Below are 25867 nucleotides of genomic sequence, written 5' to 3' on the forward strand. Positions count from 1 at the left end.
TTTTCTTGAAGGAACTATGATTCGCGCAGAGATCGAAGAAGAAGGAAAATCGAGAACGATCCAGCTCGAAATTAAGCCCGGATCCTCTCTCTGTCTCCTTACGAAGCATTGAACATTTGCGGATACACACGGCAATTAGAGAATAACGTATACACACGTAATTATTTTATACCTATTGTGCACATTTATATGTATCGTTAACGTGTTTTCTGCCTCTTGTTAAGTTAAAAGAACCGCTGACGGCGATCGCCACGACGGAACGTGTCTTTCTGAAATTAGACATGCCTACTAAGATTAATATTGCGATGTAAACGCTGTATCGGTTGAATTGATTTACTGGGCTGTACTTTTACGTTGACAAGTAACATACACACAAAAGGGGAAAGCATTGTTTGCCGAACAGTTAGGACGACCATTTTTTCAACGGGCCATGCTGGAAAGAGTTTGCGCCAACTAAACCGACGATCAGCGATTTCTTGATGTAGCATGATTCCAATTCTTCTCTAGATAAATCGTGGATCACTTCCAGCTTCTTTGGATCACGCGAGTCGGTGCAATCCAATTCCAAGGGCTAATCAGTTCTCTACATTTAGAGGAGATGTCTAATTCTTCTTCACGGTGATACACTGCTGCGGCGAAGAGTGCTTAACGTCGACGATGTTTCTTACGCATTTAGCAAGTAATGGTAACACAAGGTGGTGGTAAGAAGGTAGCGGATGGTAACAGCGGTAGTAGCGATAGTAACGCCATAAGATCGTAATGCTAGCGATAAGTAGTAGTTAAGTAATAGTAATTAATAAGTAGCAAGTAATAGTATAAGTAGTAATAGCGGCGCGGCATACGTATAAATAGGACTTTCTACGTTAGTTTAATTAAAAAATAAATGTCATAACGTAATAGGTAACTTTATGCCGGACTCGTGACGAAGCCACTGCTTCACTGCCAATCGATCGCGATCGAAATAACGATATGCACGCATGTATCTCCCGTATGTATCTCTCTTTACATCCGATCAGACGAATCGTGCAGCCAATTGGCTAAGCCCGAGTCCTACCTCATTCTTCTTCTCCCTTAGCTGTCTAAAATCACATTAACGCAAGAATAGTGGTAATTACTTTGGGCCGGGTGAATTCCGACCGCGTGACTTGGAAGACACTCACACGTTTTCAATGATACTAAATTCCATGCGATCGAGGATCTGGAGAGGAGAACAGCACCGATTAGCCTCGGATCGACGAGGCTGGTAAGCCGAAGGGCACGAATATCGGATGAACAAGAGCATAGGGAGTCGAGAAATCGGAAAACGAGGAGTTTCATATTTCTTTTTGGCTACCGACGGTTCTCTTTAGCATCATCGCGACGTTCGAGTGTGATCACAGTCACGACCTACATACACCTAAACTACCAACACGGAAGAGCGAGATTCGTTTAGGAGTTGGGACACAGAGTGGATAAAGGAATATCAATTAGTAACGTAACACATGTGGGAATCTACTTTTGTCTCCGCTCTTCCGTCGTTGCTCTGATATGTTGCGAGTCGTCTCTCTTCTTTCTCCTCGACGAGTAGTAAGTACGTTTATTCACCGAAAGAAGAGGAATTTCGCCTCGATTGGACGAATCGTCGGGAACGATCGACACGGCACTAGCAATGAAAGAAACGTAGGTTTGTTCGTTGACGTAGCGACTTATACAAAGTAGGTAGAAAAGTGATAAAAATTCGTGTGTAGGTGTACGTATGATACGTGTATATAACGTGTATGGTATTATTTCTTTCTTTTTTTTTTTTTTTTCTTTTCGATTATCTTGTGCATGTTTACGAGAAATAGCGTAGCATTTGGAATTACCAGTTAATAACACGCTTCGTGATGAATCGTCCGTGATGCCATCGTGCTCGTTCGCGTTTCTCTTATGCTCGTTTTTCGTTACGAAAGGGAAATCTATCGTTTGTTTCACTGCCGTTTCTCTGTAGTTGCCCCGACAATTCGCCGAGAAATCGGATCCACCTTCATTGCTTGGGCGTCGTTACTTTCGATAGCAAGAATAGTTGTTACATCCTACAGTGATAAAATAGTAATAGCAGTAATAATAGTAGTAACAATAGTAACAGTTGTCAGGACGAGCAGTCACGTCTGCTCGCTGACACATCACGAAGACACGCGCCCCGTTCATCCACCCGTCTCTCATACATACACCGTGGAACTTTGTCTTAAATTTAGCGACAAATCACGTCTTCCGACTCGTCCATTCGCCTGTGCATCTATTCCAACGTCCACTCACACGATGCTCGATCGCATGCACGCATCTATGTATTTGCTAAACACGCCCAGACGACGAGTTAGCCTCGAGACCAACAAGTCTTCGACAGGAAGAGGACTTCGTCGTCCTCTCAAGACTGGAGTTTGCTCGTTCTCTCTCTCTCTCTCTCTCTCTCTCTCTCTCTCTCTCTCTCTCTTTCTTTCTTTCTTTCTCTGTCGAGCTAACTCTCGAGTGGGTATACCGATGATCCACGCGTCGATACTTGTGTGAAAACCATGAGGGGTACACGCAAGAAGATAATAAAAACCTATGTATACGTATAAGAACTAAGGAAACTTAATCGAGTAGGTACGCAACCGCACAAGATCTCAAGAGTTGAACTGTTCTACGCGACGATACAGCCTTAGGCTTCGCTTGAGAAGGCGATTAGAAGGGTAGACTACCGACGAACATCGTCTCGATCATGGGTGGCGCCGGGACCAGATCCTCCAGTTTCAGGTAAAAGATACGCTGGAGCCCTTGCACCGACAAACTCCTCAGTTCCGGTAGTTTACCTAGCAAACGGGATAGATAGTGCGCTTTCCTCTGAGCCTCGGCGTTGTAGGTGACATGATCGCGAAGGGACGAGATTATTTTCGACTGTAGCTGTTCCATGCGATGAGGCTCCTTCAGGCCGTACCTTGCTGTAATTTCAAGCAGAGAAACACACGCGTTTTTTTCTTTTTCTTTTTCTTTTTTTTTTTTTTTTTTTTATCAATCGATCGCACTTTCAGCTATTCGATAACTTTAAGGACGAGGATTACCAGGTTGTCCGAGATCCCCTGGCCAATTTAAACGGCAAGGGGGTAACCCGACGTTGCGTGCAATCGTAATTTCTACGACGTCGTCGAACTAGCCGAAAAAAAAGAGCACGCACATGCAACTCGCGTGGAAAATCGCGTCGACGTATCGCGTGCAACGAACACGAACGATCGCGGTTTCTTTTCGTCGTCGCATCAATATCTAACCGATTGATCGATAAATAATTCATCTGGCAGACGGTCGCGCCTAATGGAGAGTCGCCGGACAAACGAGAGTGGAAAGGAGGGTAAACCAGAATAGAGAAATAAGTTTCGCTGCCTATGATCGAGATTTCTCGAACAAGGAGGAACATACACGAAGTTGACGAAACTTACCAGTAATGAGGGTGAGAGCGCACAAACAAGCGAAAGCACTAGTGTCTACGTCGAGAATGTGAAGAGCTTTGCTGAACTCGAGGATACTGTGGAGCCAGTCGCCAAAGCTACGTTGACACTGTTCCAATGCGAGAACCACACCGTTGCAAAACGTCAGCTTGGTGTCCTCTGGCTTTGTGCGGTACGCCAATCGAAGAACAAAGAGTTCCAGGCTGGCTGATTGGAAAAGCAACTCCTACGGGCAGGGGCAATCACGAAAAAAAACACGCGTTACACAAAAAAAAATGTTATGAAATACACCGTATGTATGAAAGATTTGCGTGAGTCGTGGAAGACGGGTTACACTAGCTCGAAGCTAGCAGGCTAGACAACCGACCAATCAGACCGTCGATTAGACATGTCGTAGTCTCGTCAGGACTGACCTTTTAGAAAATGTACAAGCTATCGATCTGTTTAATGAAAGCTTCCCTTACAGATATTGTCTGCCCGTCGAATGTACATAATGAACAATATATCGCGACTCGTGTGTGCTTGCACGAGAAATCATCCAAGGTTAATGACGATCGTTCGTGAGAAGAAAAAAAAAAAGAAGAAGAAATGTACAAACCTGATCCTCCCGTACGAGATCCGTGAATCCGGGTATCTTATCGGCAAAGGTACGAATCACGTCGATGGACGTGGTGAGAAGATTGTAAAACTGCTGTGTCTTTTCCGCCTCTGTGATGGGTAGATCGCCAGGACTTGGTTGCCGGTATTGCGAGTAATCTAACGTCGCCTGATCGGGTGTCGTGTCCAAGTGTGCACGAACCAAAGCTGTGATCAAAGAAACCGGGGAACTTGGCGGTGATTCTTGCGGGGATTTCGGCTTCGATGGTAGTCTACCTCGGCGACCTTTCAACGAATCTGTCCTGACAACCTGTTAAACAATAATACCTCCCCTTACTCTCGATATCTCTATCGATATCCTTACAATTTTTTCCTGATTATTTCTTTATGAATTCTCATTTCTTTCACGACGGATAACTCATTATTGAGAATTGAGTATTGACTCACCTCTTTCACCATGCCGACCATCAAACACTTCTGGAAGCGACAAAATTGACAACGATTCCGCCGCCGTTTGTCAACGGGGCAAGCTTTCTCTGCCAGGCACACGTACTTCGAGCCTTTCTGCACGGTCCTCTTGAAGAATCCCTTGCAACCCTCGCAGGTACGCACACCGTAGTGTTGACACGCTGCCGTATCGCCACAAACGGCACAAAGTTGACTGGGACTCGGCGGTGCTCGTTCGTTGCCGCTTCCAGGGGATGGAGAACTCACGGAGCTTCCGGTGCCTCCGCTTCCGCCGCGTGCCTTCGAGGAATCTGTACTGCCACTGCTGTCAACGAAAGACGTTTCTTTTTGAAATCTCGAATTGAAACCAACACAAACTTGTCTTCTTTTATTCCAAGATAGACGAGTTGGAATTCCAACGAAATTCCTTTCAAACAGAAACGTTAATTTTCAAGCTTAAGACGATTATTCGTGGACGTTACCTCGTGGATTCTGACCGTTGCGTGGGTACGGACGATCTCCGTGGACGAGGCGTCCCTACGACCACGTTGTCAACAGTGGGATAAAGATCTGTCGACGCGACCGGAGTGGTACCGCCGGTAATGGTCGGTGGTGGGCCGTACACCATGGGTAAACTGACCACCGCGCCGTACGGCGAGTCTTGTCGATGATTCGACGGCGAGAGAACAGCGGTGGTTGGAGTTAACGCCGTCTCGGTTGGGAAATAGCCCTGGTGATGATGATGATGTTGCTGTTGCGGAGGCGGTGCTGGCTGCTGCTGCTGCTGCTGCTGCTGCTGCTGCTGCTGAGGATGGTGATGATGGTGCTGTTGTTGCGGTGGTTGCTGATGATTGTGATAGGGCAGCGCGGGTGAGAACTCGGCAGGATAATGGCCGGTGGCGCACGGATACACCGAATTATCGTAGCATTCGCCCTCGTCCATCTTGATGCCGAGAACTTGCAGTTCCTGTCTCGTGTACCGTTGAGCCGTGTACGTCTCTTGGAAGCTCGGCAAGGGTGTTGAACTGCGTCACAGAGAGATCAGAATTAAATGTCAATGGACCGGTCGATTCTTCCCGACGAAATGCCAACTACGATTTCCCTCCCCCTCCGCGCCGCTACTGACGATGATCGTTAAATCGCACGATGAAACGTGCAATCTCGCACGTACACTCGCGCGCGGAATATGCAGATTCGTAGAAGCGTCACGAAACAATGCCACAAATGCGATTTATCCCACACCTATCGGCCGCATCTATCTACGATTCTATCTACGAAAGGTGAAATGCACAGGTTGAAAACAATGAACGGTACCTAAGCGAGTCTGGCTGGACGTCCTCGGCGAGAGGCGCTGCTGACGGGGGCGGCTGCGGTGCTTGCTGGTGATGTGATTGGGCTGACTCGTCAGCCGTGGGTACTCCTTGAGGGTTACCCAGCTGCAGTTCCGGAAACGGATCTAGCTCTTCGGGTAGACTTCCAGCGTCCGCTGGATCCGTGTATGAGGCGCTCAACAAATCCGCCAGAGTGCTACATCCGAACGGGCTCTGGAAAAATCGCGTCGAACCTTGGCTGGATCATTTCTAATATCGAACTTCGTGCAACGTTTGAACAATTTTCAACGATTGTCAACAATTTCCAAATTTGCATCGTAAACTTGACAGAGGACAATTTTTAAATATCCTGCGAGAAAGATTCAACGATGCTCCAATGTCTTTTCAAACGAACAAAGATACGTTAGAAGATAATTAAACGGCACCGCGAAGTATCTGTCGATCCCAGATAATTTTGAGCGTTTGATTCCACGAGTCGAATCTCCTGTCGCTACAAACCGGACAACGTCGGGAGAGCCGCGCGAACGGCAAATCGAAGTACTCGACTGTAAGGCGGTAACATTGTCCGACCGCAATTGCGAGCCATCGATGTACAGTTGAGGTGCGCAGTGAGGATGTCGGAGAGGAACGAAGCTGGCTCTCGTATCGCGTGTTGTCTATAACTCAGACAACCGCGCGGAGATTTCTACGTTAAATCAAATCGAGCGAATCTTTCCGTTTTCCCAATCCGAAACTTATGTACGATCAGTCATATAATTCTATCGACCATCCGATACCTGACGGCACAAACATCGATGTCTCGATTTGTAACTTCTCTCCCTGTCTCGTCGTAAATATTACCTCGTCCCACGAATATTACTATGAATATCAACTGACATTTTGCTCGAGTGCAACCGTTGATGGCACGCGAATAAAAAGAAATAAAGACAAGAGAAGAAGGAGAAAAATGTAGCAATTAAAGCAGCAATTATTTCTCGAAGGAAGGAGAGCAAATTCGTCGAATCGGCGACAACAACGCAGGCAAATCAAAGACACGGAAAAAAACGTCTGGCCAGGTAGGCACTGGAGGATATCAGTACGAGGAAGGTAGGATGGGGTCGGATATTCAATTTGCCGGGTTGGTTCCGCTTCTGGGCTGACATTTCGTTCATCGCTCCCTCGAGGACCGACGATCGAAGTCCCAGCCTGTCATAACCCTCGCTACGGCCTTCTAAACGGCCTCAACTTCTTCCAAAGCCGTTCAACTCCCCATTCCTCATCGCAAAACATCCTACGAGCAATTACCACACCGTCGAAGCGTGACCGCGCGTTAGCTTCTCTACGTGGGATTACATACTAATTTCGTAGCAGAGCCACGACCGAGCGTTGTGTCAGGTTGTTTTTCATTACGCGTGACGATCCCGCAGACGAGCGATCTCCAACGAAAAAGACGGAATTGCGGGACGGAAAATGCGCGGCAGGGGGAAGGGATAGAAACAGGTAGGACGACACTGGAGATCCGGGTACGTGGGCAGGAATGCAGATGGTGCACGATAAGCGAATGCAGATGACGATCGAGAACGGTGGAACGTAGGAGGGCAGATCTCGTTGCGGGTCGAGAGCTAGGCTCGCGGGGTTCGAAGACTACGGGGACAGATAAGATAGTGAAATAGTGAAAGTACCGCGAGCCTGAGCGCCCCGCTAAATACGGGATTCGATAATTACCAGCTGGTATCCGCCAGACGACGTGAATTCCGATCGCATTGAGAAACGTGTTTCTGCGCGTAACCGTGGCCAGCTATCATTATCAGTTCTGTTACCGATCGCGAGTAGCAGAGTCGGGTCCGAACTTCTGTCCCGTGACGCAATTAAGTCGATTACAGGAGTAAGTCGGAGGCGAGGGATCACTGACCGAGGAGGAATTTTCGAACGAAACGAAACGTTGAAGATGAAGAAGCAGGTGAACCGTGAAGCAGGACAGAGGGGTATATCGCGCAGGGCTATATCGCGTGAAATTTGGAGGTACGACAGGAAAAGATCATCGATCGGACGGTATTGCGTCGTGAATATAATGTCACTGGAAAAGGGGTGAGCGTAGCGGATCGGAGTGAATTGTTGCTGACCTGATTATAATTAATAACATAGAATAAAGGGGAGAGAGTGTTTCGCAGAGCGCGATCCCGGAAGTTACTTTACCTGTGTCTGTAGAAGAAGCATACTTGACGTTACCGTGAACGCGGTGCTGGTCGTGGTTGTAGAAGACTGATTCGTGCAGGCGAGAACTGGAACGTTGGCTGTCGCCTGTCGTTGATGCCGCTGGCGATGTGTCTGTTGATGTTGCTCTACGTCGTTGCGCGTAATAGCCACCGCGCGCTGGCTACCGTTGCTGTTATCGCTGTCGCCGTTCGGCGAATGCAGCTGCCCTGCAACAGAACGTAACACACCCTGAAGCTACTGCGCCAGCAGGAGATCCATCTTCGACCTAACGCCACCAACATCTTTGAGACGTTATCCGTCTCTCGTGATACCAATTACAGAGACGGCAGAAAGAGGGCAATTTACAGCGGTATAAGCGACGCATCTCTCTGTAATATAAAACCTTCTCCCTTCTCTGTAATCAAACGCCGCTCGCGTATAACGTCCTATCGAGGACAATGTTCCAGAATGTGTTGAAAAGCTCCTTGGTTTAAAACCAACGCGTTTATTGTTCCACGATAGAACAAAGAGGGATGAGGAACGAAACTTTCTGACACGTATTCCGCGCGACGACGCGTTGAATATGCGCGCCAGACTATTTCTATCCGGGAAAGATACCGCGATCTTTTCTTTCTTTTGTGTCCAGACCTGACGCGGCCGGTAAATCTCGTACGTAACTGCGTACGTACAGTATCTGCGATACTGAGAGTGACTGGCGTCCATGGTGATCATCTCTGGTGGCCAATTCAGAGTCGATGGAACTCGAATTCGGATGAATTCGGTGGGAGAGAGAGAGAGAGAGAGAGAGAGAGGAACGCGCTGAACAAATCGATTCCAGCAAATACGAGTGAATTTCGATCACCAGGCCAAGGATGGCCTTGTAGTAGCCGATGGAATTCGAAAACTGCTTTCACTGGTTCCCGATTCTCTCGTTTGACGCTGCTCGTCGTTATCACTGTCCGCTACTGACTCGCTAATCGTCGAATTCTCGTCCTCGACTGAGGTCCTCGATGCCGGCGTTTCGTCCTATATAGGGTAAACTCCGACACCCCAGGGAGACATGAAATCATTGGCATTTAAAATACTACCGTCCTATGCAGACAGCCATACCCCCTGCTCGATTATTATTACACGATATTATCCCTAACGCCCGAGGGATGACTATACGCTATCGGCAATGAACAAGTGAGATCGTTCTCCTTTTATCTTTATCTCTAACTTCTGTCCGTGAGAGAGACAAAATCCTCGATAAACGTGGAAAAGCACGAGAAATCTCCGGTTAGATACCTGTCGTTGCGTTTCCATTATTTCCATTCGTTTCCATGGTAAAAGAAGTCTTATTAATTGATACGTCAGATGCGAGATACAACGAATAGAAAGTGACGTTAACAAGTGACGGGTAAACAGATGCGGCGTTTTACTCTTTCAAGTTCTCCGCCATTTCGAGGAGCGATGGTGGATCGGGGAAGATGCAAACGAGAGATAGTCACAGTCGTCTAGGCGGCAGATTCAATTAAATTTCGTAACGGGTGGGGGAGATCGTGAGAGGACCACCCAGCGGTTTTTCACGTCGTAATACACGGCGTTCCCCGATCGTAGACGATTTCACCGTGGCGGAGATTAATTGCAGAGGGGTGTAGAGGATGCGAGGCGATTCGATGCGATAGCGACACCGGTTACGGCAAGTTAAAAGGGGCTGCGCGTAATAACAAGGCTCGCTCGATAAGTATCGATGCAAACGTAGCTGGCATCGAATTTATGCAGCCATAAATCTCAAGTGGCAAGTCAGATCGATCAGGCTGCGAGTTTGTCATTACCTTAACGAAAAGTCATAAGCCTATTCTCTCTTTCTCTCATCCAAACCTTTCCTCGCTCCTTCTCTCTCTCTCTCTCTCTCTCTCTCTCTCTCTCTTTCTCTCTCTCGTTGTAACCCGCGCAAGGTGGTTGCTCGGCCAATTAAGATAGCTCGATTCAAAACAATGAACCCTATCAGACAGCGGGAATCAGCGAGACCGCGAAGGAGAGGCGCGAGTGGAACCGATCCCACCTACGGGAGCGCATACTAGAGAAAACAGGCTGCACCTGAGCCGTGTGCACGTGCACGGAAGGACTCGATTAACTTCTACAACGCTAGCACCGACAGCACACCGTAGGCAGGGTAAAGGCAGAAGTAGTCAGGGTAGGGTAGCGAACGGACGAGAAAGAGTAGGGTTAGCCGAACAGCGTGTGCCAAGTGGATTACACCGGTATACACGGCCCTCCCACGAACCACGCCTCTCCACGTGCCACCACGTGCAGCCACGAAGCGCACCGCCACTTGCTCCGTTTCTCAACCATTTGCTCTCTCATGAATTAAACCACTCGATTCCTTCCCTTCTCCTGCATCCCGATCCTCTCGTCGCTTTCTTCCTCTCCACACTCCACTCCCGATCGTCGCCGATCGCCCGTACCCGATCCAACTAAGATCGGAGCGTCGGAATGCATTCAAGTCTCTTCACGCGGACGAAAATTTTTCAATATTCGTTCGTACAGGTGGTTTGCGTGAGTTATTAGACGTAATCGGCCAAGAGAGAAACACGCACTGTGTCGTCATCGACTGTTAACGAGCAGATTCCCCGGTTGTGCAAATCGGAAATCGCGGAATTCCGACGATTTGTAAGAATTACGAGACTCGTTGAAGTGATGAACGGCTTCGTACTGAACGACCCGCTTTTACCTCGGGAGAAGAATCGGCATCGCTGACGTCATTGTCGATGGCAAATGTAACGCCGAACGAGCGATACACGTCATAATTAGGCGTGAAATTCCTATGAGCTACGGGCTAATTGCAACGATCGTTCAGCCAGATGTTTTTATTTTATGCTTCAGCAGATAATTGATATCCTTCATGAATAATTCATTCTGGCAACGAGTTTCTTTCTAATGCGTTGTTCATGCACGGCGTGAAAGAGAGAGAGAGAGAGAGAGAGAGAGAGAGAGAGTGGCACAAGAGAGAAAGAAAGACGCTATTAATAAACGCAATACAGGACTTTTCTTCGTTGTAACGTTACCTCCGAGCTACGAGAATTATATTGCCGATCAATCGACGCGTCTCACATGCAGGCACACCTAACGACGTTAGCAACCGGTGGTGGGTGAGCGTGCGTGCGCGAGAGAAAGTAGGACCTGATCGTGTCTTGCAGCCGTACGCGACATGTAATCCCGCGGCGAGATATCTTCGATTTAAAGCTTGCATCGGTTCGCCCACACGAGCCGAGCGTCTCTCTGGTTGGACGATCGTAATTAACCCTTTCACTGCTAAGTAGGGACGATCGTGTGCCGGCCTCTCTTTTTCGATTCTTTCCTTTCAGCAGTTCAGCACTCGTCGAATTTTATTTGTCTTGAAGCTGCTATCACCTCTCCTATCTCTCTCACTTTCGTTCTTCGGCACGGAGCATTTGGTCCATGCATTACTTATTTATTTATTCATTTCTTTTTTTTTACTTTTTTGCTACGCTCCTTTCTTAAGCTAAAATTCCTGTTCTGGTCCTGTCCTTACACTTCTTACCGCTCCTTTATTTTTGGAAATCCCAATTTCATCGCATGTTATATACGCTTCGAGAGAAAGAAGTTGCACGAAAAGCTGGTTTTTTCTGTTGACTGATACGAAGGGCTAGTTGTTGGTAACATATCCGTGAACAAGTGCTATTTCATACTTTCACGCTCGAATCGGCTATTATTTAATAACGTGCGTACAGAGTAGCGAAGTGCTTATCGATTTCAAAACCTGACCCGCACGAATAACATGCACTAATCATTGCAGATGCTGCATCATCCGATCTCCCTAACATTAAGAGGCAAACCAATACTTACGTACCGTTGATTATAGCACTAATTTTTCTTAGTCATGTCCTAGAGGCATTGAGAAACTTATTTAGCACTTTCACTATTAAATTAAAATAACGTTCTTTTTTTCCTTCGTGCTTGCACACCGGGTATGAAATTTGCCTTTTTTATTTTTCAATTCTTTTCTCGCAATCTAAATCCCTCGACTACTCGAATATTGAAGAGAATTGACGATCAACGCGCCATGCAATTTATCTACGAGTCAATATTCGAACGTTTTCCAACGTGGAATATTTCCCTCGGCGTTAATCCGGCACGAAGTTTTATTTCATGTATACCTACTCGTGGCGTGGAAAGTCGAATGAGTGGCGGCGGGCTCGTCGAATCGGACATAAGTTAATTTGAAAGTTTCCACGCTGCGTGCACTCTAAAACTGGTCCAACGCGCGCGGTCGGTGCAGCTTTCTCTTTCGCTGAATTTAGTGAAAGATTGATGACACCGTAATTAGAATTACAGCCACGAAAACGTCTCTCGGCGAAACCGGAATCATCCTCCCATGTCACCGCCACGTTTCATTCGAAGGGTAATGCATTATTTATCCCTGCTTATCGTCGCTCTCGACAGTTCATTAACGGTCCATTCACCATTCGTGATCGAGTTATCACCTGCCTGGCAATTCCGTCGAGCTTGGATGGACCTTGAGGCTTTCTTCGCACGAAAAACGGATCGAAGAGAAAAAGCAAATGAAAACAAAAAAAGATTCGCGAACCACTCAACGCGCTAATCGCTCTGCCAAACGCTCATTCGGCGGAACGTGTTCCTCCGAGATTTACCTTTCCCATTCGACAGAGATTTCACCGCAACTTCAAACAGAAAACTCCCGCGCGACTGCTATCTTTTATTGCTATCGTAAACATTTCGGCATCGAAAGATACTACCTCGAGAGAGGCAACAGCACAACAACCGGCTATCTACAACGGTTCGACGGTTCGGTAGAAACCGTTTTCGCGTTGGCTGGGTTTCGCGAACGCGAAATCCACCACCGATCGACAACCTCGACGAACGGAAAGGAGCAAAATCGCACCGGTTAACGGAGAGGAGAGAAGAAACACGGATCGAATCGCGATTCCGTGAAAGCAGGACCAGGAAAGCCAGGCTGGAAACAAATTGTCCAGATACCCTGGAAAGATTAGATACGTTCCTCGGTGGATTGACCTCTCCCGATAAAAGGCTGGCTCGCCGGGTTGCCAGCGCGGCCAATAAGAATACAAAGGCCGTTTGAGACGCTCGCGAGCAAGCGAGCGAGCGAGCGAGCGAGTCGCGGCTCGCGTGGTCTCCGGGTTAGAGTGCGGTTTACGGTGTCGAACGAGGTGAAAGAGGAGCTTCGACGTAGAACCACGACGCGAGGGAGGAGAGAGAGAAGGAGGATACGGAGAGTCGCTTGCGACACGCAGGCTCGAGCAGCCAGGCTGATAGGTAGGTAGGTAGGTATATCGCCCCCTGACCCCGAAGAACTACCGTGAGACCGGCTTAGCTCCGGCCGGAGCACTCTCCTTTGCTCTCTCGGCGTGCACCGCCGCGTATGCACACACGTACTTGCGCACACCACGCGTGTGCACAGGCCAGGCGCCGTGGAATAAACAAGTGGGAAGGGTACACCGTGTGTGCCGTGACACGACCAACAAGAACGACAAGAAGAACGAGAAGAAGAAGACGAAGAAGAAGAAGAGAGAGAGAGAGAGAGAAAGAAGGTGGAGAAGGGAACGACACGACGAAGGATGTGTGACTCGTGGGTGCAGCTGCAATGCAGCCGCGGCTACATTCAGTGGCACACACAGGACGATAGCCAGGCTTTTTCGATGGCACGCTAGGATTATCCTCGCTCGCAAACAAACACCGCCGAATGAATTTCGTAATCGCTGCAAGCACCGCTGTCGTTCGCCAGGTATCTCCTCTTGCTCGTCTCGACGTCCCCGTGGACGTTACACCGTTTGATTAGAATTCCTCTCGCCTCGTCCCGAACATTTCCCCCTTTTTCATCCTGTTGGATAATTTGGGTTTTCCTTTGAATGTAAATGTTTCAACGACTGAGCAAGATGCTAGAGATTCCCGAAGGCTTTTAAGAGAAAGTTGCATATTGACGTGGTTCGGCTACCTTCTGACGGGAGATGAGTCGTGATTGTGAGTCTGCTGTCGGGGAAATAAAGAAAAAAAGGAGAAAAAAAATACTGGTTCTCATGAAGTTTAATGACTTTTGGATATCCTCGTTTGCTAATCGATACGATAGGAGAAAGTATATACCTAGGGATAGATAGCTAGGGAACGATGTAAGCAATTTTCTCTGTTCGTGGACGCCTCGAGCCGTGACACAAAATCGCCGAAGAATCGCGCGAACAGAGACACAATGTGTATCACGGTTTAAAGAGACACCCTGTACATCCTGGCGAAAGTTCAGCCGTAAAGCTTCGACGAAAAGAATTCTGTACCCGCGAGATACAAGTCTCGGCGGTGGATCGTCACTTACGGCGATATTCGGACGGCTTGGACGTCGATGATCGTAAATTATCGACGATCAGCGAGCAGGAGAACGCGGGAGAAACAGGCGAAAAATATCTACATAAATCAGCAGACTAGAAAAGTTTTATTACGATAATTACAGGCTATGAAATTTTACGAGGGATCGTCGTGACGTTCGCTCGGAAACCAAGAACAAACCAAGAAGAACACGTGACGGTATTAATTCAATCGAGGTTTGATTCCTTCGATCATTTTCCTTTTTCATTTTGACTGGTCAGTCGAAGATGAGAGAGAGAGAAAGAGAGAGAAGAGGAACGTGGTCGAACGTAGGTAACTTTTTCTAGGTGTCGCATAAGCAATCATCCTGCATACTTCGGATGAAAGAATAAGCAAATAGAAAACCGGCCGTGCCGCTCGCTGCCGGCGTTGCAATTACACTTCCAGTGGCGCATCGTGTTGTGAAATTCGACATAATTTCGCCAGCCTACGGTGGAAAGGAAGGAAGAGCCGAAGAGCGGCGAAGAGAAGGGACCATACGTTTGAAAAATTTATGCACAACGACGATAGGGAACGATGGGAACGATGAAGGATCCAAGCGAATCGAAACGAACGACGGTAGAGAGTCAAAATGGCTGCACGAGGCGACTCCACCCATATCCTGATCTTCGCATGCGTGTTTCAAGCTCTCATATATCGATCCTTTGATTCCTCTTCGGACCGAAGAACGCCGAGGAAAACAAAGGAGCCGACGCGGCAGAACGTCGCGAAGCGTCCGCCTCGACAGGCATCGAGATCACCGCAACAGCGTCGTGGATTTCCCCGATTTCACGACGAGGTTTTCCACGCCGCGATTCGTTCCTTCTCGCGGAGTGACTACTCGGCATCGTCTGTAATCATTGAAGAAGCTAATTCTACGTGATCATCTCCGTATACGTGGTCTGTTGCAACATTTTTGTGTCTCTTGCTAAGAGCTGTGAAAAGAAAAACACGCTTGACAAGGGATTAGCATAACAGCTATCTCCTATCTCTGAATGATTAATTACGATAGAACTTTCGTCGATGGAACAAAAATTTACAAGCGATGAAGAGAAAGAGCAAAGGTCTGTTACACGATACTCCAATAACATGTAAACTGGTTGTCCGCTGACAAATTTCATGTAAATGTTCTATCAGTATTCGCAATCTCGTCGGGAATAGAGAAACGAAAAAAGGAGGGAAGAATCTGACAGAAAGTTGCCGATTTCTGCGTTTCGTTAAGGAAGAGAAGAAGCAGAGGATTTGACGCGATTCGTGCAACGATCGTCTGGAATCCGTGCATCCCACGAAGCCGTGGCGTATAGTTATGCAAGAAGTCGCATGTTCGGCAGGTTCGACCGGTCTTAATCGTAATCCAGCCGATCGAAACTAGTCGAGTTTCGGCTAGAAACGGTTTCCAGACAAACTTGACGTCGACCGAATATTGAATATTAATAAATGATTTTCTATGAACACGTGTCGACTACCACGTTACGTTCTCCGCGTTCGTAAGGGGGAAATTCTGATAAAAAGCGAAGGAGATGCAGACGTTGCAACGCGTGCGAGGCGTTTCAGAATTTATAATTGTCTCCAGACGCGGGGACTCTTTAATTCGTTAACTCTGAAACTTTTGCTGAAACGATTGCTCCTTTTCTTTTTTGGCGATTTAAATAAAAGAACGAAGCATTTGTTACTTTGATCCCGGATTAATTTATATTCACGTTCGTTTGGAACGAGTTAAGAGTTCTCTACGAAGAATTTAGAAACAAAGAGTTCGACGGTTTCAGGAATCTGTTGGAATTCCACGGTGAAAGGACTAGTCGGATAGTTATACCATTTTATTGGCGCAGTCGATCATTCGAGCGGCTTTGTACCCTCCCATAAATTGTTCTACAGTCTAAAAGCGTTATCTATTACATAAATTGGACATTCAGGTGTAAACACGAAGGGTTTTATGCCAATGCTTCGCTCAGCATCTCAAGACTGAGTAGAAACCGAACTATATATCGTAGCCTGGTTATCGTATCCTAATTATCTCCTTCTTTTATTTCCTCTTTCACGCTATCCTTCGCGAATCCCTATTGCAATTAAGAATCCCTGTTCTTCTGTTGACATTTGCTAGGCCGTTTCAATCGATTCCCGTCCGTTCACTCGTCGAACAGCGAGACGAATCTTGCGGCGCTTCGAAACGCGGCAATTTACGATTATCACGCGTAATCCCATCGATTTCCAGCAAAAAAAAAAAAAAAAAGAAAAGGAAGAAAAAAAGAAAGAAATCTCGGAATAAATCACGAGAGAAGGCGTGAAGCAGGGATGAGACGTCCTCGAGATGAGACTATCGTCTCGCGATGCTCAAGGACAACCACGATTCGCCGCTGTCCGGTGATAAAATGCAGCGTCCACGTGCGCGCGATTCGCTCGCGAATTCCTGCCTGTTAAGCAACGCAACGCTGTTAAAACATTCGACGACGTGTCGGGGACGTGTCTCTGAAACTTCTCTGATCCGACCTGCGTATATTTGTGTGGGATGAATCGTCTTTCCTCCCTCCGCCCCCGGCGTACGATACCGGTTGCCCGTCCTCTCACTCTCGTCGGCTCCAAGTCCAATCGATGATGTACGCACGCACAGAGGGAACCAAGAACGACATGCTCTCGTCGAATTCGATCGGGCTCGATCGACAGATAACCAGACGAAGAGAGAGAGAGAGAGAGAGAGAGAGAGAAAGCAATCAACGGAGAGAACTGTTGTGTTCTCCAACCTGCCGTGGTTAAAAATAGAGGAAATAATTTGCCATTCTAATTAATGTTTACTACGTAACAAATGTTTGCTCGATCAGCGAATCATTTCTTCCGTAGATGCGAAAAATATTTATTTCGTTGTGTGAGAAATCACTCGTCATTGTGTCACACCGACTGACAGAGCTACTGCCAGTTCTCCGATCCTCGCCGCGGAGGGACAGAATGTTTTTTCAAGTAGGTCAAATTTCAATTCTCTCGTACGTTCCGTTTTTCCATAGGTACACGGATTGTGCAACGCGTTGAAGTTTCGCTTGCGCAATCGACATCATGCATCAGCGACACTTGAAAATAGAATTAATTTGTGCACTCGGCGGTGGCACGCGCTGCCGAGAACTTATCCGCGAAACGATCTCGCCAGAGGTTCCACACACACACACACACACACACACACACAATCCGGCGTGCGGTTCCATCAATTACGCGATTCCTGTAGGTTCGCGTCGCGCGAACTGTTCTTCGACGACAGCTTGTCTCGAGCTAAGCGTGCAGCGGCTACCATCACCGGGAAACAAGACGGGATCCAACGAAGAGTTAAGGCTCGGACTTGGCTCGGCTTGAAAAAGCATCAACGAGATCCCTATCGGTTCAATCAACACCGTACGAGCCTGTGTAATCGCACTTCATCAAGACACGTTTCACGCATGCTGCTGATCGCGGGGGGGCTCGCGGTTTTTGTTCCTCCTCCCATTCGAAGGACAATATCCCCTGTGTGATCGACGTGTGTACACAGTCATCGAATATCCAGTAATTGAACGATCACAACGGCGAACACTGGATTCCGACATTTTTTACATCGATCGGCCGACGTATCGCGCCTTTCATCGTGGACACGACGACCGAGCGTAACGAGCAACTAATTATAAGAAACACGTTTTCTCTCTACAGGGTACGGGCGAGCACGACGAAATTATTGCCGACTCCGAGCGCGACTTCTCGCTTGCGCAATCATCTCGCAAACTCGTCGTTCCTAAAAAGACACTGCTCGTTCCAGCGCTATTGCGAGCTGCGATCCACGGAGTCGCGAGACACGCGAGTTGAATCAGACACGGCGAAACGCGTGGATGCGGGACACGGGCGAATACACGCGCGATCGCCGAGTGGAAGATGCGCTTGGCAGTTGGCTTGGAAGTCAGCTGCGCGAAGGAGGCTGCAACCGGTCCCCGACACGTCGAGGAGAAAGGATTTACCGGGGTCACCGCGTCTACGCGGCACGTCACAGCCAAGATAACCACCGACTAATAGGGTCACTTAGGCTAAAGCGTGTGTGTTCAATCAAAAAGAAACTTTGTCGGACAGGTTTCTTCGCGGCGCGGCGTATTGGCTGCAATAGAACGCTGCAATCTCTTCGGCCGCGCTGAAGAAACGCTCGTGGGAAACCAGCGGCGAGTATCGATCCGCGTGATCTTTGTCCGATCCTCCGTCGTAAATCCACGCTCGATCCACGCCAGAACGTCTATCTGCTAACGTCTTCGCATCTCGCTCGTTGTCCGTACCAGCGAACGTATGCCGCTATTAAAAATTCGTGTTGTCGCTAATGGCCGACGCGCAAGAAGAATCTCGCGTTTGCCATTCGCGGCCACTCGAGAAAACCGAACCGATCGGTACACTGCGTACGCGGTGTTACGGAATAGGATGAGATGGATCGAGCGATGGATCGCAAAAAGCTGGATCGAGCCAAGAAACCTCGCGCTCTCGAGGCCTTTCTCGATTCGATTCGATTCGATTCGACTCGATTCCCTCTGGCCTGGCGCGTCTGGTTCTAGACCTGTCGGATGTCGCAAGCCGGTAGCATCGGCTAGCTCGATTAAGCGATCAAAGATCGATTAAGCGAGCCGGTTTTTCTCTCTCGCTGTTTTCTAAAGCCTCTCCTCTCGCTCGTGACGAGAAAATCGAAACGGCCGTCCGTCCGATATATACCGTAATTGAAATAGCTGACGCTTTTTTGCCCGCGCGGCGAACGCGTAACATCAACGTGCTCGCCGGCCGCATGCCGGTTTAAGGCGAGCTATGATAATGCTAAGTCGGCTAGAAAGCGGCCGATCGCGGAATCCTAACCGTCCAGGCTAATAAGACTCGATCAATTTTTACCATGTTGTAAACACGGTGCAACAACGTGGCTGTTGCCTCGTTTGGAACACGTTCGCCTCCCTCCCCCGTAGTGGCTGTTCTCCGCGGAGAAGCGCGGAGTAGAACGAGCGGTTACTGGTCAGACACGCGTTACACGCTCCCCTTCCCTCCTCCTTTCAAACACCATCGCCGCTCCGTCGCGAACAATTAATTTCAAGAACTCGCGTCCATTTATCCGTGTCCCATTAATCACTCCTTTCGTTAAATCGTTTGCAGAAACAAAGGATTGCAGAAATCACGTTACACGCCCTTCCGTTTAGCATCCACTTAACGATCCACTGATTTTCTCATACGATAACCGATATGGCGGTATCAAAACAAGCCAGCGAACAACCAAGTCTCGAAACCAATTACACCATCTTTTTCACGATATCCGCGGGCGAAACAACTTTCACGTTACGGTTTTCAACGGTCCTCGCCACGAAATCGAACGTCGCGTCTGCCGGGAGGTTCGTCCGCAGTCGAATTCGAGTACAGAAATCATACGAACAGTAGGTATAAACACAATCCGACGAATCTCGCAACAGGTACCCTAATCTCATCCAGCTTTCTACATCGCCCGCGGCAGACACTCGTTCGCGCGTGCACGCTCGGCTGTGTACGACGATACACGCTTCAAGGGCCGAACATTTCCCATGCCTTGCATCGCTCTTTCTTCGTCCCTACTACCGTCTGTGGCCCCTCTTTCTGGTTTCCGTTGCACGATCATTCGCATGCAAATTCGCGATCGACGTATCGAGTAGTAGTCACCGTGTACAATTCCAGTGTATCGAGATGCGTCGATCGAAAGTACCGTTTCGCACTTTCTTCTTCCGCCTCGTTCTCCTTGTTTGATCGACGACTCGACAACACGAAATTTCGAATCTCTCTGCACGAATGGAAGCACGAAACGACTGACAAATACGACGGTCTCTCTCTCTCTCTCTCTCTGTGCGTTGAACAGATCAGACGTTACGCTCTGACTCGACTGAATTTACCAACTTTCTATTCTTTCGACTATCGTTGCTTCGGTCAACAAGACACGTAGACACCTTGTTTCCGACAGTCGTCTTTTCGACTACTCTTCTTCGATCTTAATCGATGGATTCCGAATGAATTTTAAATTTTCTACAATTCGACTAACGAAAGTTCGAGGGTTCGAGAACACTTGAAACACATCGACTGAGAAAAATTTGTAACGGAGAAAATCAACGAGGAGATCGACTCGACAACGCAACGACATAATCTTTAACACGCCGAGCCTCTCGAGCGTGTTTGCTCGCGTAACTCGCGCTAATGACACGTTAAACCGCCACGAGGGAGTAATTGCAGGGCCGTTGATCGCGTACGCGCCAAGTAAGTAGCCAACACGTACGTACGTATTGATACGCGATGTGTTTCACCGGATGCCGGTGTGCATTATCCTCGCAACGGGGACTGTGGTATTGCCTGTAGGAACGCGCACGCAGCCTGAAGACAATCGCTCGTCAGAATGCAGACAGGGTGGTGCGCCCGTGAATTCTTCCGACACGGTGTAACGCGATAAATACAAGGGGATACGAACGAACGATCTATAATTATTGGGAAACTCGATACACGTGTCTGAATAACGCAACACTCTGGGTGACTGGCGTATCTAGCCTCGTGAACACCACCTCCTGTTCGCGACAAAGCGGGTTCGTAATCTTTATTACTCGCTGAAAAGGATTCGACGTCGACGTTGGGATTCAACGTGTCGTTCAAGCGTAATACGATCGAGCACACCACGGCCGATGGTATTCAGACGTTGATCGGTACAAGCTACGAACCTCGAAACCAATTTATCGACGACGGAAAGATCTTTTATTGTATGAAACGACGATTTCCATCGGGTTGACGTGTACCTCGATCGAGTACTTAACCTAAGCCTGGCACTCGAACGGCCTGACTCGAAAGATAATCATCGACCGGCACAATGCAGACGATGGCCTGACCGTAGTTTGAACCCATCTGACACGATCGTAACGCGATGAATGCGAACAGATAAAGGCTCGTGCATCGCGCCGGCAAATTATAGTCGCAGCCGCAATTTCATTACGAAATCTGAGCAACACACGTGGGCAAGCAGAGCCCGAGACAGGCAGACCGTGAGAGTTCTCGAGCTTCTCTCTTCGCCGACCTTTTTTTCACTTTCCTCTCTTCCTTCCAACCGAGTTTCCATCATTAAATTTTTCGAATAGCACGCCGCAACGAAGTCTAGCCACCAGTTGGGCGTGATCACTTTCTTCTTGTCAGTCAATTAACACGTCAACGCGACTATTCCAATCCCACGATGCTGCTTATTATCGCGTATCTTCTTGCACCATCCGGTTAGCATCGTAATCGAGCTGATATCATCGTCCTACATTTCACGGATTTTTCGATTCTTATTCTACTTTGTGCTTTGTTGTTAACCTCTTGCCACGCACGTCGAGAATTTTTTGTTTCAAAATTGTAATATTCTCTCGGTTCTAAGTATATATAAGTAAAACAAAATAGGGGAAACAAATGATAAATTTATTATTTTCCAATAATTTTTATCCAGTGATATCATACCGACGAGTTCAAAAAGAAAGCGACGAATTATTGTATAGGGTTTGGTCACTCGTTATGGTTCGCAATCATTTGCCAGTGCAAGTGGTTAAGTTGCGTTTAAAGATTTGCAACGTCGATTTACCAACCAAATTGAACCGAATTCACGTAGAGAGAGAGAGAGAGAGAGAATACGAATTTCTAAATAATCGTGCGAATCGAAGACTTTGAAACTTTCAGAAGACGGAGAGATAAACTAAAGACAATAGAACGAGAGCGTGTTAAACGGACGCGTGTTTCTCTGGAAAAATCGGGTTGGAAATCGCAAAGGAACGTTTAAAAGCTGGCGCGGGGCTTCAAGCCCGTAGAGTCAATGAAGCGCAGTGAACAAAGTCAGAACCGGTTACAATCCGTGTAATTGCCACGGTAAATTTAGACGAGGCGAGGAGCGAACGAACAACTCCGCCGGCCCTTGTCCACTTTTAAAAGCGCTCGCAGCTGCGGGAAAACACGCTCGTTCCGACGATGTAATAAGGCGGAGATGGCGTGGGTATCCACCGACATTTTTAATCTTCCCTTTATCCTAAGATAATTCACTCGACAACAAATTTCGTTTCGACTCGAAATAAAAAATTCGTTGCCCCGACGAGCGATAGAACGAACACGGAATCGAGAAACGAAGCAGGGTGGAAGAAAGCGTGGAAATTGCGAGTGCGGAGGCTCGAACGCCCTTGGAGAAGGTTGTACGAGTGCCGACGACGAAAATCGATGGTGAAACTGGTGGTGGGCCGTGGCGAGATACGCGAACAGTAGTGAAACGCGGTTGAAGGTGAAGGACGAGCGCTGCAACCAGGTGATACAAGTATTCGGTAATCGTCTTCAGTGATCGTCCTTGCGCGTTCGCCGAGAAAAATCGATCGCCAGGTTAGCCGGCAACTCGCGAGACAACTGGCAAAGCGGGAGCGACCAATCTTTTATCGCTGGTGACATTTCGGTTACCGGTTACGTTCGAGAACGAAACGAGGAAACAAAGGCATCTTTAAATGGTTCGTTTTAACGTTGCAAACATGCGGCAATCAATCAGTCGGGGGAATTGAAACGAGACAGCTATCAATGACCGTCACGATTCGTTCAACGATCTAATATTCAACTCTCGATTATTTCGAGATCCAGAGCGAGACGAAGAAGAATCATTATTATCTGAACATATAACGCGTGCAAATCGCGGCCAACCTTCGCCTCGCCGTGTGAGTTATACCGCTCGTTAATCAACCGAATCAATGTGAATTAAGAAACGTGCCACCTGTCAAACAATTTCGCAAAGTGTAATGCGCCACTCACGTAAGCGGACGCGAGTTATTAGTCTCATTAATCAGCTGCAACCTGGCATTAACGTTAACGAAGAAAACCAACCAGCACCGGAACCTGTTGCTGTTCCTTCGACGTGTTAATAACCACCGAATCCACTCGCTGGACCGTCCAACTACTCCCCCCCCCCCCCCGCCCCGTTTGAATGAATTCTCCGCGTGCCCCGCGATTTTCAATCCCCCTTATTTATCTCCTTTAATCCACGTGGAAAATTGTTAAGTCGTTCGATTGATTTTCAAAGGCGTATAGATAAAATAGAAGTCTGTCGAGCGTGGAGAAACTACGTGGTATGCCTTCCCTGGCTGCCTTCCGCCTTGAGTTAAAATCGAATTGAGCGAAAATCCACAGGCGATACAGGCGAAACTGCTCGAGCGATAATTATCCTCGTATTAACTCAGCCGCACTGTATAAATAATTACTAGGTAATAATATCTATCTCAACGGCAAAGAAAAATCAATCCGAATGAGACTCCCTTACGATCTCTCGAACTCTCGAAGAAAAACTTAGTCGTACCCGAAGGTCCTTCGAAGATTTTCTTTCTTTTTTTTTTTTTTCCCCTCTTCACTTTCCCAACTTCGATCCGGCCGAGGAAATCCAAACGTTACTCGTTGGAGCAGCTTTCGGCTGCCGATCCCCTGTCGATTTCGATTTCTCCTTGAAATTTCTCCACTGTGTTGTCGGTGATCCCCTGGTGGCGATCGGCGGAATGGCAACGCGCGGTGGCGGCGAGAGAAAGGGGAGAGAGGCGGAGAGGAGAAGAAGTGTAAGAGAAGGAAAGACGGCAACAGCAGCAACAGCAGCCAGGACTGCGGGGACAGGCGAGCGAAGCGTGTGGCGGCGTGCGGTAGCGTGCACGTGTGCGTGCGTGCCGGCGCGACAACGCGCTAGATAGGATCTCTCTGGTTGGTATGCGCCAGACCAGGCAATACGCGACACCCATACCGTGGTCGGAAACGAGCTGCAGGTTCCGTGACCCCGAAACCAGGGATACGATCTCTCGTTGATAGCCACCGCCTGGGAGAAAAGCTCGTTCCCCTGATCGGTCTTGCTGTACATACACATATGTATACACAGGTATGGTACTTGGCGGTCCTAATTGCTCCGATAGCTAACCGATAGGGATAATTAACGGATATTAACCGCTTTATTACGGTGTTCGGATTGAACTCCCCCCTCCCACTGGTCCGAGACGATTAATCCTCGATTCATGAGAAATCAAATAAGGTTAACACGGGGAAGAAAGAATCCGCACGGGCGCGAGTGCTTTCTATCCGAGTCGAAGGAAATTGGAGCCAGATCTATCATTGCGCGGAACGAGTCGAAGAGAGGAGACATCGTCGTGGGTGGAATGTTGTTGCATCGATGTCGTGTGTTTTTTTTTTTTATTTATTTTCTTTTTTTTCGGGGAATAAAAAGAATTTGAGGGATACACGTGTCAGTTTATTGGTAAAAACGATCACCGCCTACGATTTTCGATTGACGTCTGGGTATTCCGAGCAAGGTATTCCGCCGGTAACAGGAAATGACGCGAAACCTACGGCATTTTTCCCCATCGACGTAAATTAATTGCGCTTACACGTCCACGCGTAATTACCGGGTCGTTTATGAGGCAACGGAACGACCGTAAACTAATTAGTTCCTGTTTGGAGAGCGTATATTTCACCAGCTGACACTGCGAGACACCTACACTGCCAAGAGCACGATGCTCGATACCTTTCTTTCCTCATGTCAGAAACGATACCAAGTTGATAGAGGCAAGCGCGAGGCAACAAGCGAGAGACAGGATCGTCAACCATTGTTGCGCGCATCTAATTACACCTGGATGGCTGCTGATGACCGAAACTGCTGCCACGAAGTTCGTGGCAAGTGTTAATCGCTTTACCCTCGCTTCGACAGCTGCGCAATGCTCGATAATACCTGGCTGCAGGCGGGTGCATCCACTAGAGCGTAATTGGATGTAAACACGAACGTCCGATCCGATCGAAACGGCGTGCATAAATCATCGATGAAAACCGCGCGGCGATAATCTGTCGGTCGGCGATTGCAGGCTAACGCTCGTGTCAGTGCGTTATTGGCGAAGAATCGCGATCCTGAACCATCTATGCAAACAACCGTCACGCGTAAATCGACCGTCTGCCGATCTGCGCACGAAGTGAATACGCTTCGCCCGGTCGATCGTGCCTCGCTATAAGATAGCGTTATAAATTCAGAGAAATCAATCGCGTTCAATCACTCGAGTACGAGAGTGAAAGTTTCGTACGCTTATTGCAGATATACACCGCAACGGCATTGATAATAATTCATTTGCAATACGTTGAATAAGTCGCAACACGTTTGTTAAATCGGACGATTCGTGTAGATATAGTGCCGATACGATGGAAATAGTTGGATTGTAGGTGGAGGCGAGGCAAAGGTCAGCTACGTCTTTCTTTTAAATAGAACACCGCACGATCCCTGCAGCTCATAAATGAGTCAACGACTGTCAAATTGAAATTAGCCTTCATTCAAATATTAGCTCGTATCCTTTCACAATCCTCACGGCCCGCTCGTCATTCATCTTTTCGTGCAGCGTGTCGACACAGATTGCGCGTCGTAGAACCGCTCTTACGTTCGTTCGCTCGCGACTGTACTCAACCGGTAGTTCGCATTAACGATGAATATGCAACAGGAACGAGCATAAATTCATTAAATTCATT

General features: G+C 48.0%; 1 protein-coding gene across 5 annotated transcripts in view; it reads right to left on the reverse strand.

The window, feature by feature from the left end:
* LOC122535884 (probable nuclear hormone receptor HR38) overlaps positions 1-25867 on the reverse strand; it is a 37674-nt gene continuing 11807 nt past the window's right edge. For 4 of the 5 annotated variants that reach the window (XM_043667769.1, XM_043667770.1, XM_043667767.1 and 1 more), the window contains exons 2-8: positions 7991-8217; positions 5799-6028; positions 4967-5509; positions 4485-4809; positions 4039-4347; positions 3432-3666; positions 1-2939 (exon numbers count right to left, since the gene is read on the reverse strand). In XM_043667769.1, coding sequence (XP_043523704.1) covers positions 2683-2939; positions 3432-3666; positions 4039-4347; positions 4485-4809; positions 4967-5509; positions 5799-6028; positions 7991-8217 — 2126 coding nt within the window. In that variant the 3' untranslated portion in view covers positions 1-2682. The remainder of the gene's footprint in view (positions 2940-3431; positions 3667-4038; positions 4348-4484; positions 4810-4966; positions 5510-5798; positions 6029-7990; positions 8218-25867) is intronic. The other variant, XM_043667768.1, reaches the window with a different exon arrangement.

The sequence above is a fragment of the Frieseomelitta varia genome, unplaced genomic scaffold, assembly GCF_011392965.1.
Source record: "Frieseomelitta varia isolate USP_RPSP 00005682 unplaced genomic scaffold, Fvar_1.2 scaffold_786, whole genome shotgun sequence".
In the NCBI taxonomy this organism is placed as follows: Eukaryota; Metazoa; Arthropoda; class Insecta; order Hymenoptera; family Apidae; genus Frieseomelitta; species Frieseomelitta varia.